The sequence below is a fragment of the Mangifera indica genome, chromosome 10, assembly GCF_011075055.1.
Source record: "Mangifera indica cultivar Alphonso chromosome 10, CATAS_Mindica_2.1, whole genome shotgun sequence".
In the NCBI taxonomy this organism is placed as follows: Eukaryota; Viridiplantae; Streptophyta; class Magnoliopsida; order Sapindales; family Anacardiaceae; genus Mangifera; species Mangifera indica.
Window position 1 is genome coordinate 9,484,183 of NC_058146.1, and position 16,946 is coordinate 9,501,128.

A 16,946-nucleotide genomic window follows, 5' to 3' on the forward strand; every position below is an offset into this window, starting at 1 on the left:
AAAGTCAAAGTCTGTAACATCCCTCCCTAGAAGTACTACCCACCGAAGGAGAAATGTTACGAATTAATATCTGAAGCGTCTATTTTTTTTCTTTTTAAAATACTTTAAAATAAACGCATCATTAAAAGTGTTTAGGAAGTATTCCAAGAAAACTAAAAATCTGGAAGCAAACAAAAGATGTATATACTCATATGAAAACTCATATGAAAGTATCTAAAAACAGGGAGTAATCATATGCAACTATACCATAATCTCAAAAAGTTAAAAGTCGACAAGAACATGCCACTGTAGACCATAGATAACCTGCTCTAACCGAATCTACCTACGTTGACCTGACCCTGCCTTGGAGCTACCTCGATCACCTATACCTGCAATTAGGAAAGAAAAAGGAAGTGAGAGATAAGAACACTCAGTAAGGGAAAAGAATTAAGTAAACTATCTCATTTCCTGTTCTAACTCACTCTCAGAACTAATCCTTACTCATAACCCCCATAAAAATCGAGGGGATAATCTAGTTCATGCTTTACTATTTGGGTCATACTTTGTCCCATCTGGTGTCTATTTGATACTTTCTAAAAACTGACTATAGGGATTTGACACTTTTCTAAGCTCGAGCTCTCTTCTTTTCTCTCACTACACCATTTCTGAATCTGAATCAAACTCTACTACGAGCATGCTCTACTATGAGTAGACCCTATTAAGGGTCTATGTCTTACTACGGACGTGCCCTGCTACGGGCGGTATAGTGTAAAGTGCCCTCTCATAGTTCATAGCATGCATGCGGTCTTATATCTTACTAATTTTGCTTTTATCTAAATTTATTCATAACTCACCAAACATTACTCTTGGGATGACCCCTAAATCTTGAGCCCCAAATTCCTTTTCTTGTTTTTCTTCCTTTTCTTGTTTTTCTTTCTTTTCTTCTTCTTTTCTTTTTCTCTCCTTTCTTTCCTTTCCTTTCCTTTCTTCTCTTTCTTTTCCTTTCCAAAACTGTGAAATACTGTTCACAACCATGTTCATTTGACAGGGCAGCCTTCTCTTTCATACAATTTCATAGTCCAAACGGTTCCTAATTCATACAAGCTATATATAGTTGAAAAGAGGATTCAAAGAGCTTTCCAAAAAACTATAATAGCACTCATAATTCATTCAATAAGGCAGTCAAAAGGTGAGATAAAAATCAGTGGCAAAAATAGCCTCATCTGTTTATTTGGTAAAGTAGTCCTTGTAGTTCATACAATATTTAATAGTCCAAATGATCCCCAATTCATACAAGCTATATATAATTGAAAATATGATTCAAAAAGCTTTCCAAAAAGCTATAATAGTACTCATAATTCATTCCATAAGGCAGTCAAAAAATGGGATAAAATCAGTAGCAAAACTACCCCTTCTGTTTATTTGGTAAAACAGTCCTTGTGGTTCATACAATATTTAACAGTTTAATGATCTATAATTCATACAAGCTATATATCATTGGAAAGAGGATTCAAAGAGTTTTCCAACAAGCTATAATAGTACTCATAATTCATTCCATAAGGCAGTCAAAATATGGGATAAAATCAATAGCAAAACTACCTTTTCTGTTTATTTGGTAAAACAGTCCTTGTGGTTCATACAATATTTAACAGTCCAAATTATCCATAATTCATACAAGCTATATATCATTGGAAAGAGGATTCAAATATTTTTCCAACAAGATATAATAGCACTCATAATTCATCAGGTAAGGTAGCCAAAACATGGGACGAAGTCTGTGGCAAAACTGTAAATATTATGTAACTCTCTGCCATCAACAAAATCACACACATAGACACCCCAAATGACAAAACAACATTTCTCAACTTCAAAATCATCCTTTATAACATAGATCCAAGGAACCAAAAGCCTAAAACATGCAAGATATCAAGGATGATACCTCTTACCTTGTTTCAAGCCAAATCTTTGCAAGTTGGCTTCCTTCTCTTTGTTTTGCTTCCTTTATCACCAAAACCACTTTAAATCAATACCAAAACACACTAACATATTCACATAACATGCATATAAACATAGATAAAGGGAAAGGAAGGAGATCTTTGGTTACCAAAACTTCCAAGTGCTTCCTTTTTTTTTATTTTCTTTCTTGTCTTCCAAACTCCTTCAAATCCTTCCTTTTTCTTCAAGAAAACAAAGAAAAAGCATGAAGAATGGTGGTTGCTGGAATATGGACGGGAAATGATGGAAAAGTCTTGAAGTTTCTTGGTTTTGTCTTTTATTTTTCTCTTTTTATCTTTATCTCCTTCTCTTTATCTCTTTATCTCTTTTTGTTTTTTTTTTTTGTCTTTTTGTATATATATATAAACACACCCATACATATATATATTTAAAATTATAAATATCCCAAAATATGGTCAAAAGATATAAATGCCCCTGAAATGTACCTGAGGGTATTACAAAGTCATAAGCAAGAAAGAAAGGGTAGATCTCAGTAAAAAAAAGACCTAATAAAGATGAATATGCTTTTTGCTGAGAGAAGGGACATTGGAAGAAAGATTGCTTGAAGTGACAAAGGAAAGATAAAGGTAAGACCAAAGTTACTCTAGATGCATGTGTAGTTGAACTTGAAGAAAATGAGTCAGACTTTGCTTTAGTAAGTCTACCATCGATATCTTAGTGTGATGAATGGCTTCTAGATTTGGGTTGCACTTACCAAATGTGTCCACACAAGGAATGGTTCTTCAATTATGAAAAACTAAATGGTGGAGTTATTTTCATGGGTAATGATAGCCCTTGTAAAACAATGGGGATAGGTTTAATTCGGTTAAAGAATAATGATGGATCAACTAGAGTTATGATAAATGTTCGATATGTACCACAGTTGAAGAAAAATCTCATCTCTTAAGGAGTTTTAGAATCTAAAGGCTTCAATGTGTCAATACGAGATGAAGTTTTGAAAGTTATCTCTGATGCCCTTATAGTGATGAAAGGTACAAGAAGAAATAACTTGTATTATTATAATAGTGGTACAGTTTTTGAATCAACAGTAGCAGTATCCAAAAAAGATGTAGATGATGAAGCAACTAGACTTTGACATATGCATTTGAGACATGCAAGGGAAAAAACTTTATTTAGTTTAGTGAAACAACTCTTATTGAAAGGAGTAAATACCTGCAAGTTGGATTTTTGTAAGCACTGTGTCTTAGGAAAATAGACTAAAGTAAAATTTAATACTGCAATTCATAATACTGAAGGTATTTTGGATTATGTTCACTCTAATGTGTGGGGACCTATTAAAACAACTTCCATGGTAGGTAAACACTACTTTGTTACTTTTGTTGATGACTTTTTTAGAAGAACATGGTGTGCACTTTAAAGAAGAAGAATGACGTAATAGTTATTTTCCTAAAATGGAAAAAAGATGGTTGAAACTTAAACTATCAGAAAGATCAAACGACTAAGGATTGATAATAGTGGTAAGCATACTAGTGATTTGTTTTTTGAAGTTTGTCAGGCTGAAGGTATTATACGTCATTTCTCAGTCAAATAAACACCACAATTGAATAAGGTGGTTGAACGCCTGAATCGAACCTTGTTGGAGAAGGTTAGACGTATGTTGTCCAATGCTAGGTTGGGCAAAACATTTTGGGCTGAGGTAGTTACATATACATGTCATCTTATTAATCGTTTACCATCCATTGCAATTGAGGGAAAAACACTCCTTGAGGTATGGTTTGGAAAACATACTAATGATTATGATTCCTTACGTATGTTTGGTTCTATTGTCTATTATCATACAAAAGAGTCTAAATTAGATCCAAGAGCTAAAAAAACAATTTTCATGGGGATTAGTTTTGGAGTGAAAGGATATCGTCTTTGGTGTCCAAATTAAAAAAAAAAAAATCATTCACAGTAGGGATGTTACCTTTGATGAATCTGTCATGTTAAAAAAGGAAACAAAGAAGACCGATGATACCCAACTACAAGTAGAGTGTACTCCGCAACAGGTGGAGTTTGAGACAATCACAACAATAAACCCAACAAGAGTTGTTAAAAATGATAGTGATACTCCAATGGTAGAGAAAGAGAGTGAAATGGAGAGGTTTTAACCTAAGAATCTCAATAGCAACAAGAATCAATTACATCACATAGGCTAAAATGAGAAATATGTAAACCTACTCGATTTGCTGATATGGTGGCCTATACACTTCCAATTGTAGATGATGATATTCCTTCCACCTATAAAGAAGCAGTTAGAAGTTTAGAAGCTAAAAAGTGCAAGAAAGCCATGAATGAGGAATTACAATCCTTTTAGAAAAATGAAACTTGGTAGTTAGTTCAATTATCGAAGAACAGGAAGGTAATTGGATGCAAGTGGGTGTATACAAGAAAAGATGGATTTCCTAACAAAGAAGATGTTCACTTAAGGCAAAGTTGGTAACAAAAAGCTACGCTCAAAAAGAAGAGATTGATTTCAATGAGGTATTTTCTCTAGTTGTTAAGCATTTCTCCATTAGAATTTTGTTGGCCTTGGTAGCACAATTGAATCTTGAACTAGTTCAACTTGATGTGAAAATTGTATTTCTACACGGTAATTTGGAAGAAGAAATCTACATGACTCAACCTGAAGGATTTAAGGTTGCTAATAAAGAGAATTGGGTTTGCAAACTGAAAAGATCAGTTTATGGATTGAAACAATCACCAAGATAGTGGTACAAACAATTTGATCGATTAATGATGGAGCATAGGTACACAAAAAACAAGTATGATAATTGTGTATATTTTCGCAAACTACAAGATAAGTTTTTCATTTATCTATTATTGTATGTTAATGATATGTTGATAACTTCAAAGAATCATGAAGAAATTAAGAAATTGAAGACACAACTCAATCAAGAATTTGAAATGAAAGATCTGGGAGAAGCCAAGAAGATTCTAGACATGGAGATTAGTAGAGATAGAAAAAGAAGCAAGGTTAGTTTGTCTCAGAAAAAATATTTGAAAAAAGTGCTACACCATTTTGGTATTTCTGAGAAGTCAAAACCTGTAAATACTTCATTTGCTCCTCATTTCAAGATTAGTGCATCCTTATCTCCATGTACAGATGAAGAGCGAAGATATATGTTACGAGTTCTAATTACTCAAAAGTGATAAAATAAAAATAATAGAGACTAATCACTCAAATACCAAAACATAATATCATAGATGAAGTCTCAAAAGCATAGATAAATTTTTATAATAAACATGAAAAAATATTAAAACTCTTCAATTTATATAAACTTTTATCAAACATGTATTTTAATTAAAATCTAAGTCTTCATTTTCATCATCAAATATCGCATCTTCTTCATTATCAAATTTTTAATGTCCGATTTCATCCATTTCTTCATAAGAGGATTTGTATTATAAGAGCTCTTTATCCTTATACATTGATTTAGGGTTAGATTTAACAAAAGAAGAGATTTTGGTTTTTTTTTGTTGTGGCCTCAACCCTACCAATGTAAGAACTTGTAGTAGATTACACTGTATTGTACAGTGCACTTAGGCTCAGCTCTTTTCATATATAATAAAAAAAAAACACGCAACACAAGATTAACAAGAATAGAATATAGTAATAAAATGTAAGATGTATAGTGGAATGAAAAACAAATTACATTATATTTACATATGTAATAAAAAAAATACATTGATGTGTCAATGTCACAAGAAATTTTACTTGCACAATAACAAATATATTACAAACTTAACACTATATCAACGAAAATCTTTCGTATTTCACCAAGGATGAACAATTTTTTAAACCTAAAAGTCATTAGAGACTTGTCGAAAAAATTCACAAACATATCGAAAAGTGTTCAATATTGACGAAAAATATGTATAGTTGTTGGAATAATTTTGCAACCCATTAGAGAAACACCAAAGCGCCAAAATATTACAAAAATCTATCAGAAATCTTGTTGAGTTGATGGAGATTCCATCGAAGGAATAGACAAAAAAGCAAAAAGTTAGATGTTAGAGTAAGTTGTATATAAGAGTGATATAAAAAAAAAAACCTTATATTTATAATATTAGAGTAAGTTAAAAAGTGCACTTTGTTGGTCCTTTTTCTTTCTTCTGAAGCACAATGAAATGGTACTTAAGTTGTGTCTTTGAATTTTTTCTCACCTTGGATATCTAGAAGCGTTGGACCTATTGTATTGAGGAGATTCTTGCTTAAGCGCATTTAAAGCATGCTTTTAACAATTATGCTTAACAGACATTAAAATTCCCAATAATACAAATGAGGCTTTAAGTCACCCTAAGTGGAAAATTGTTGTCCTTGAAAAAGTTCAAGCCTTAGAAAAGAATGACATGTGGGAATAACAAGAGCTTCCAAATAGAGAACATTTGATCGGGTTTAAGTGAATTTTTACCATCAAACACAACACTAACAAAAGCATAAATAGATTCAAGGCTTTTCTTCTTGCAAAAGGGTTTACCCAATCATATGGAGTGGATTATGAGGAGACATTTTCCCCTTTTGCCAAACATAACTCCATTTGTGTATTTCTATCTCTGGTAGTTAATATGGATTGGCCCCTTCATCAACTTGACGTTAAAAACACTTTCCTAAATATTGACCTAGAGGAATAAGTCTACAAGGATATTCCTTAAAGATTAGAATCAACATCCAATACTGGGAAAGTGTGTAAACTTTGCAAGTTGTTATACAGGTTAAAGCAATTTCCACGGACTTGGTTCATATGGGTAATTAAACTATTCTCATAGTTCACATGAATGACACTATTATCACCAAAGATGATCATAAAGGAATAGAGGATTTTAAGAAACGTTTGGCCAAAAAAATATGAAATTAAGGACATGGGAAATCTTAGGCATTTCCTGGGAATGGAGGTCATCAGGTCAAAAGTTGGTATTTTTATTTCTCAATGAAAGTATGTTATTAATCTACTAAAGGAGATCGATATGCTTAGGTGCAAACCAATTGAAACCCCTATAGATCCTTTAAATGAACTAGGGGTTGAAGAAAGAGACGCTCTAGTAAATAAAAGAATATATCAAAGCTTAGTTGGAAAACTAATCTATGTTTCTCATACCTAACTTGATATTTGTTTTGTTGTGAGTATGATGAGTAGGTTTATGAATAACCCTACTAAAAAACATATAAATGCTACTTACAAAATATTACAATATTTGAATAGCAAGCCAACATAGTTGTTAAAAGTGTGCTTAGACGACAAGCTCCTTAAGGCAATAGGTCCAATGCTTTTGGACATCCAAGGCAAGTGAAAGTTCAAAGGCATATTCTAAGTGTCACTTTATTACACTTTAGAAGAAGGAAAAAACGCTAACAAAATGCGCTTTTTAGCGTACCTTAATATTATAAATATAAGTTATTGTTTTTTTATATCACTCTTATATACAAGTTACTATAGCAACTAACTTTTTGCTTTTTGGTCTATTTCTTCATGGAATCTCTATCAACCCAACAAGATTTTCGGTAGATTTTTGTAATATTCTGACTCTTTGGAGTTTCTTTAGTGCGTTATGAAATTATTTTGGCAACTATAATATTTTTTGTCAACATTGAACACTTTCCGGTGTGTTTATGAACTTTTTTAGCAAGTCTTTGACAACTTTTAGGTCTAAAAAGTTTTTCATCTTTGGTAAAATACGAAATATTTTTGTTGGTGTAGTGTTGAGCTTGTAATATATTTGTTGTGTATGTAAAATTTATTGTGACATTGACATATCAATGTACTTTTTTATTATGTATGTAATATAATATAATATGTTTTTCATTACACTATACATCCAATAATTTATTAATATATTCTACTTTTATTAATTTTGTGCAATGTATAAGTCTTCTTCTCAAGATTAGAATGACGCTAACAGAGATCCAACTTATAAGCATGCAGGTTTAGTTGATCCTAACAACAAAAGGAATTTAATATGTAATTTTTGTGAGAAAGTAAAAAGAAGGGGAGTATTTTAAGCAAAGAAACACCTTGCTGGAGGGTATAAAGATGTGAAGCAGTGTACCAAATGCCCCCCATGTCCGTGAGGAGATTTACGTTACTTGAATGCTAAAGTTTCAAGTAAAGCAATTAAAAGTGGGAACTTGTTTACTGATATATGTAATGTCGATTGTTTGAAAGATGATGACAATGAAAATGATATTGTCTCTTCCGCAAAGAAATTTACAAGTGGTGGAAGTAAATATTTTGTTCAAAGTTACAACTACAGTTAACGATCTAATGTTTAGAGCCTTATGGATGCATACATAGCTAAAGACTATAAGAAAATATGGCAAGATAAGAAGAAAGATGGGAGGAGACAATCCACCATAAATATGGCCTACTTGAAAGAATTTAGGGATAAAGCTTGTTAAGATATAACTATGATATATGATGCAGATATAACTTTTAATACTGTGTAGTTTTATGGTTATGATTTAGCCAATTGGGCAGTATGAAATTAGGATGAAGCCTCCCAATTATCATGATGTGAGAGTTCCCTTACTAAATAAGGAGTGTGAAAGGGTGAATAATTCAATTAAAAAATATAAGGAAAAGTAGGCAAAATAATGTTACAGCATGATGGTATATGGATGGACAAATAAGACTTATAGGACTCTAATTAATTTTTTGGTGAACTTCCCTAGCAGATCAATCTTTGAGTCTGTTGATACTTCTACATATGCAAAAACAGGGGAAATTTTGTTTGATCAAATGGTGAAGAAGATTGGTGCACAACATGTAGTTCAATTTGTAGTTGACAATGCATCAAACAATATATTAACTTGTGTGATTGGGTTAAAATTTTGAACTTTTGTTTATTCTTTCCATTCAATAGTTCTTGTATTGAAATTTATTTGTTATTTGAATATCTAATTTATTTTTTAGGAAAATTGTTCAATGGCTTCTATTGTTGAAGAGGGTCTTCTTCCTTTGTGGCAGAAGCCCATCTTCAACTTGTTTTAATTTGTTCAATTTTTTTAATTTTTTAATTTATTTATTTTTCCTTATATAAACTCATTCAACTTTTCTTCATTTTCAATTTTATTTACAAATCTCTTAATCTCAATTTTTTTTACTATATTTTTAATCTCATTTTCTCTTATCAACTCTCTTTCAAAAACTGTTTGAATTCATAAATAATAATTCTTTGTATTTATAATTTTATATTTATTTTATAAAGATGAGTAGATAAATGATATAATATATATATTTTATTTATGTTTTGTAATTTATATAGTATGTAAATTAATTAATTTATAATATATTATAAACTTATAATATTTTTTATTATGTAATTATGGTACTCTACCCAGCTCGAAGTCAATGGGTCTTCACAAGTCAATGGGTCAACCCTATATATATAGGCCAGACCTATATAACTATGGCATCCCAACCCTATATATATAACTATGGTACCCCAACCCTATATATGTAGGTTAGGCCTTAGGCCTTCACAAGTCAATAGGTCAACCCAGCTCGAAGGCCCATTACTGTATGGGCCTAAGGCTCGGCTCTACCCGACCCATTAGTCCGATGGGCCAAGCCAAAGCCGACTTGGCCTACGCATTGACATCTCTAGCCATGAATATTCTTGTTTGATGTGACTAGACATCTTACATTCATAACATATAATATGACTTGCCTTTTATATTCATCATCATCTCTCACTTTATGCCTATGCAAATTCCTTCCTTCACTTTCTATTATTTCGTGCAAGAAACTGTGTACTTTTCTTGCTAGAAGACTTACATCCTCTTCATTTTTGTTCTTCATTCATAGAGGAATCTCCTTCTTCACTAACTACCTTGAGAGTTATACCTTTCTTGCTTTTTTGCTCTTTGCTCTCATTTTCCCTTGATTTTCTTTTCATTTCAAAAGTCAGAAGACTACATCAACTCATCCATTTGCATTATGCTCAAGTCCCTTGACTCCTCAATTGTTGTTACTTTAATATTCCGACATTTTGGTAATGACTTTTCTTAATAAATTTGATGGTCTCAAATTTCTCTTCTAATCCTTTCAAAACTAAATTTGGAAAGCTCTAATACATATTTGTTGTGCTCTCACATGCGCAACTGATTTGAACTTTATAGCATTAAGAGCACAAAACAAAATGTTAATAGTTTTTACTTATAAATTTAATTTCTTTTCATTATCAACCGTATATTCGACTTTGTTAAAGGTCTTTACGTATAAAATCTCTTCATTCTATAATTTTCCACAAATTACAATCTAGGACCTAAAGTGTAGTCTCATTATAATTGTCCATTAGGTATAATTTACACTACAAAATACTAGTGGTCTAGTCTTGAATTATCGTTCACTTAACAAAGGTGTTGATGTGCTAGCCATATTTTAATCGTCTTCAACCTTAGAAGTAGTTAAATTTTTTATTCTAGGATCCAAGTTTTGATGTTAATTGTAAAACTAATATTGTTAAATTACTCCTGGAGAGAGAGTTAACAAGAGTTTAAAAATATTGTGAATTAGAAACTTAATCAAACACAATCAATCTTGACGAATAATAAAAAATTAAACAATATATAAAGTGCAGTTAATCAAGGAGAGAGAAGAGAAGAGATTGCTCAATCAGTTTACAGAGGTTTAAAATTTCTATCCCAAATCTCATACATTCAACTTCTTCAATGAGACCCCCTTAAAGTTCCAATAACATGTATCAACTCAATACACTAGTTTTGTTGGGTCTTCCGCCTTTGTAATAGTTTATCAAGATATTTCCCAATATAATATTTATACAAAATTTTGCCCAATTTTGTTTAAGTAAAAACTGATTACAATGTCACTAACTAGGTTGATTTACAACTGATTTCTCAAACTTCTTCGAAAAAAGATGCGAGTTTGAGAACAAGCAGAGACTAAGGAATTAATAAAAATATAAGCTTTGAGAGTACAAACTGTAAAATGGTAAAAATATAAGTTTTACAAAAATCACTGTTGCAATTAGCAAAGACAGGTATAAAAAGAATCTTTGACTAATACTTTTGTAAACAATGCAGACCACTTGCTGCCTAAAACTCACTCAAAATTTGCCCATTAAAACATATTATAAAAAATAAAATAGTTTCCATGCATGGTTTTCGCGCTATCTTGTCCCCTATCTTGTTTTTGTAGAGATAGCATGACAAAATGAGCTTAAGCTGTTTCTCCCTTGCCTTTCGTTAAGTATGGGCTTTGTTTTTGTCTAATAAACCCTTACTTCTCAAAAAAAAAAAAAAAATCGAAACCGTGAGAGGGTATGTCAGAGACATAGCACTTATCACAAACAATCCATGGCTTTCATACCAATGACATAAATATATATATATATATATATATATATATATATATATATATATATATATATATACACTATCTATCATATATTTTAAAGGGGTGTTTGTTCCAGCAATAACCAAGTGCGCAACATACAGACTGCAGAGGCCTCCTCCATCCTTAAGCAGTAGCCCTTCCGACATTCTGTATCCATGATTTCTTTCCATTTGATCATACAGAGCAGCTCCATCGCAAAGTCCATATGGCGTAACGGAATTAAGCTTGCTTTGCAGAGATATATCATGCGATTGCCCCTGATAAAGAAAGATTTAAGGTGATATACGGAAAAAAGAAAACCGTTAAGAGTGAACTCTACTATTAATTGTAGAGAAACATCAATCAATACAGCTAATACACAAAACAAGAAACTTTAGGATTAAAGACAAAAGCAGGAATTTAAACCTCAGGCGCAATGCGGTGTGTGCTGGTGCAGGCTTTTCACCCCATCTCCCTGCACCAGCAGTGGAGTACGTTTGATTGATTGCTATTCAGAATCACTGTAAACTTCTCCATCATCAGAAAAATCATCAAACGTCCTCATATCAAGCTGGTAGCGGAGGATTCCCCCAATCCCACCAAAGCCTCTGCAGAACTGAGATCCCTCCTGCGATTTGTTGGTAACAAACTCAAGTGTACAACCAAAACGCTTGTATTCATTAGCAAACCATTCAAGGAGTGGCATCTTCTCCTGAACCTCTAATTCAGCATTGGTGTGTGAGTCACGGAAGTTGCTCTGATTTGTTTCTTGCTCTTTATTCAAATGTTTTATAATAATCTCATTGTTAATGGTGTTTTTCAAGGTGTACCTATTAATATCCAGATTTTCCCAAACAATAAGTGTCTCAACAGCACCCATTTCCAAAGCTTTCAGTGTGTCATCAACACCGAAAACATACTTCCCAGTGTCCTGGCTTATTTCTTCAAAATATTTCCCTATCAGGCGCTTCTCTTGTATAAATTTCACATTAGACAGGATTTCAGCAGACAACTCAATTGCCTGATTAAACCCATTCTCCCCTCCATAAGAAACATCCACAACATTCAGGATTTTTGCCTGAAGGCGGGGATCAAACATATCTGACTGACTAAGCTCAGTTTTAAAATCAGCTGACCCAGCAAGTATCAACCCTGAAACATTTGGCTGGCTAGTGGAAGGATTGATATAAAACTGTGTAGCAAGCTCAGCAGTCTTCCTAACATAGTTGTGGCGCTTTTCCATACGGAGCCGAGCGAACCGAAGTGCTGACTGCCCTCCTCTTCCATGCTTCTTTGGAAGGTCAACAGAAAACTTATGAAGGACTTCGCGGGTGTTTCCACTTAGTGTACCAAATAGTGTCCCATTACCATCCATGACAATAAAACCAAACTTGTCATCAGATTCCAGAAGTTCATTTAGAGCTTCAGTATGAAACTTGTTGTCACAAAGGTAAAGAGATGCATTAATGGGCCTGAAAGGCTCAAAGTCAATAGTGACCTTCTTTTCCTTGCCATCTTCTGTAACAATCGTTCCCGTGTAAAGCACAAGCCCATTTGGAGGAACCTTGTTGTAGAGCTTCAACCTTTGCTGGGCAGAAGTAATGGCACCCAAAACAGATTGACGATTAACCCTGCTCTTGATGTTGGAAGCAGTTCCAAATTCATCCCCAAGCATCTTAGCGACCCGGGAAATCTGATCACGCGGAGGCATGATAAGAGAAATCATGCTCGTACCATTGCCTCTTGCAGCCTCAAGTGCTTTGATTAGCTTCTTAATCTTCCATATCTCAATGTTTCTATCAGTCTCATGACCGTCTGCCATCGCAATATATTTTATAACTGCCCAAAAAAAAAAAAAAGATTAAATAAACATTAAAACAGCAAGCAAAACCATAATCAATGAAATTTATATATTAAATAACAGCAACTTGCAGAAAGATGCTACATCACTAACTAAATAAAAAAAAAGGAGACATCAACATAAAAAATATTAATATTCAAAAGAGAACATACAAATCTCTAACAACAAATCTTTAACTAGCAAATACAAACACATCTCCCATGCAGAAAACATATTAGATTATATTATTTCCTTATTCAAGCCAAACATACATATATTCTTATTATTATTCTCAGAATTGAAATGATCGAATTCAAAAGTTATTACAGTAAAATTCTCTAATATCAATCGATACACAAATGCTATTACGGTCATGTTACGGAGACATCACATTTCTGATATCAATCAAATTTCACTTTTTTCATTCTCAGTAAATCGATACACAAAATCAACAAAAATAAAATAATATAAAATAATCAAAGAAACTGAAAAGGATTTCAGATGAATTGATGAAACTACGAATAAATCGATTAAAAAGAGATACATGCATGCGGTCGAAGAGAAGAGACAGACACCTGAGAATGGCAGATCGAATTTGCTGAGAGAAGGAAGAAGAACAGGATTGCAATTGCTTAAATTCTACGAGGAGAGGCTGCTATGAGACGCCAATTAGAAAATAAAATAAATATAAATAGGCATATATAGTCTTACTATTAACCAGGTATCCCACCCTGTCCGGACATTTTAACCATGGTTAGGCTTTGGTTTACTTGAGTTAAGTAAACTGACTTCACTTGAGCACTTAACGTTGGGTTTTTTCTCTACACTTTGGATGCATTAAGCAGAAAGAGCAACACTATACCTGAATATATAATTTAGACATGATAAAATTTAATACGATTCGTTAATTTGATATGATATAATATAAAAATAATTAAATTGAGGTTGTAATTTTGATGTAAAAAATAGTTCAAATTATATTCTCATTGACCTTAAAAAATTAAATTGTGTTTGGATTGATACGAAACTAATACAAACTAACTTGAACTAATCTAAAAATGAGTAACACTATTTTTGAATTATAATTATTATTATTATTGGTGATACTACTACTTAAAATTGGTATTGAAAACCAACCCAATGTAATAAAAACACTTGTTAGTATTAGAGATAGATTGTTTGGTTAAATTGATAACATTACTATTAAATTATTATTATTTCAAAAATGATTTATATATTTATTTTTCACCCTTTTTTATATGTTGATTTAGAAATAATAATTTTAAATTGAATGAGCTTATGGAGGATATTACTAATATTGATATAAAGTAAAAAATATATCTAATAAAGATAATGCTCAAACATTCCTCTCTCTCTCTCTAAAATATATATATATTTGTATTATAAGTACTACTAATTTGAACTTATTATGTTTAATTTATCATAGTTATATAATTATTAATATTTTAGTATTTATAACAATAACATTCATCATATGGTTTGAATATTACTAATACTGATATAGACATGTCAATTGGGCTGTGACAAATGGAGGCTCGACCCAAAGCACTAAAAAAATCCGGGCACGATAAAACCTGACTTGACATTGTAGAGTATCGGGTCGGGCTTAGGGTTTTAATATTAAGCCCATAGGTTGGCCTGGCCCGGTCCAACACTGTTTATAAAATAAAAATTTTTATTTTTTATTTTTTCTGGTTCTGTTGCCTTACGACAGAAGCAGAAAATCTGCTTTTGCCAAATGGCAGATTGGCCTCTGCTTAATTTTTTTAAAATTTATTTATTTTTTTAAATAAATCTATTATATTTTCTTTCATTTTCACTTTTATTTACAAATCTTTTAATCTCTCAATCTCAATTATTTCATTATATTTTCAATCTCATTTTCTCTCATTAACTCTCTTTTGAAAAATATCTAAATTCGTAAATAATAATTCTTTATATTTATAATTTCATTTTTAATTTAATTTTATCATTACAAAATATTATAAAATATCTAAATTCACAAATAATAATTCTTTATCTTTGAAAAATTCAGAGATTTAGATATAAAAAATGAGTAGATAAATGTTATATAGTAGATATATTTTATTTATGTTTTGTAATTTATACCGTATATAAATTAATTTATTTGTACTATGTTATCAATTTATAATATTTTTTATCATGTAACTACGGTATTTCTCCACCACAAGTGAGAGATTATAAATAAAATATTCGGGATACTGTCATCGATTTTAATAATTGAAAAATAATTTGTATTTAAACATTTTTTAAAATATTGATTAAACGGGTCGGGCCCCCCCGATTAAAGCCCAACCCGGCCTAGTCTAACCCAATTAAGGCCTGTTATTATATGGGCCAGGCCTTGGGCCTTTATATTTCAATAGGTTGGCCCGACCTGAAGGCCCATTACTGTTTGGGCCTTGGGCCCTGCCCATTAACCCAATGGGCCGAGCTGGAGCCTGCCCGGCCCATTGACATCTCTATACTGATACAAACAAAGAAATTATTCAATAAAGACAATGTTCTAATACTCCTCTAAATTTATTTTTTTTTCATTGGTGTATTATAAATACTACTAATTTGAACTTATTTTATCTAGTGTGTTATATTTATATAATTATTAATATTTTAGTATTTATGACAGTAACATTTATCATATGATTTAAATATTATTAATATTGATATAAGCAAAGAAAATATTTACTGAAGACAATGTTCTAACAATCTTTTGTATTTTTTTTTTTTTTTTTGTGAGTTATAAGTATAAGAATTGGTGTAATTGGTTATTATTTTCTCTTGATATAAATTATATATTTATAGAGATTATATTCATAGTCAACTATCCTATAGTAATTACAAGAAAGAAAATATTATAGAATTATCACATATTGATTGTACAATAATTACTATAGTAAACTATCCTAAAGAAATTAAAGGAAAAGAAAATATTTCAAAATAATTATAGATTGATTGTCTATAATTGGCATAATCAACTACAATCAATAAGAAGTCTTAAAATCATGGAAGTTGCCTTATACATTGATATCGAGAGTCACATTTGATATGAAATGATTTATTGGGAAAACACTTGACTTGAGATCATCAGCTTTTTGTGATTAATTTGAAATTTATCTATTTAATTAATTCAAACTTATTCATCAAATTGAATGAAAGAATTAATGTAATGGGATTTCGATCCACTATGAGTACAATAGTAAGGGTTATTGGTTTGAAGAAAATAGTGGAAAATAGTTATTTTATCAGGAAAATTATTTTCAAATTATATTGATCTCTAGAAGGGTATTATTGTTTCATTATGTATATTAAGTCCTAATAATCTTATGTTTGTTTGAAATAGACTTATCTGTGTTTTTGAAACTACCAGTTCATTTTGTTTAATTACATGGATGAATATTCTAATGTGTTTAAAATGTTAATCTATATCAGAAAAATATATTAGAACATCACCTATGTATCCAATTAAAACTTTTGAATAGGGATTAAAAATTTAATTCATTATCCATTGAAATTCTAATAGAGCATTTTTTAGTCCAAAGGGAATTACATTCCACTCATATTGTCTTAATGGTACCATAAATATAGTTTTATATCTATGTTTTTTTATCAATTTGAATTTGCTAGAAGCCCGACTTCATATCAAAATTTGAGAATATTTTAGCTTTGCACAATTTTTGTAAAATGTCTCTTTTATTTGGTATTGGGTGTCTCATCCATTTTAAGGCTTTGTTCAATGATTTATATATTATTAATTT

At 31.3% G+C, this 16,946-nt stretch overlaps 1 protein-coding gene across 1 annotated transcript; it reads right to left on the bottom strand.

Annotated features, from left to right (window-relative positions):
* Positions 1–10,916: 10,916 nt before the first annotated feature.
* LOC123226704 (eukaryotic peptide chain release factor subunit 1-3-like) lies at positions 10,917–13,831 on the bottom strand. Its single transcript, XM_044651240.1, has 3 exons — positions 13,725–13,831; positions 11,736–13,148; positions 10,917–11,587 (listed from the first exon to the last, which is right to left on the bottom strand). Exon 2 carries the CDS (start codon positions 13,129–13,131, stop codon positions 11,818–11,820), a length of 1,314 nt encoding a protein of 437 aa, XP_044507175.1. The 5' UTR covers positions 13,132–13,148; positions 13,725–13,831; the 3' UTR covers positions 10,917–11,587; positions 11,736–11,817.
* Positions 13,832–16,946: the final 3,115 nt, after the last annotated feature.

Coding starts and splice junctions, on each gene's coding strand:
- LOC123226704 (XM_044651240.1), bottom strand. CDS start 13,131: ATGGCAGACGGTCATGAGACTGATAGAAACATTGAGATATGGAAGATT.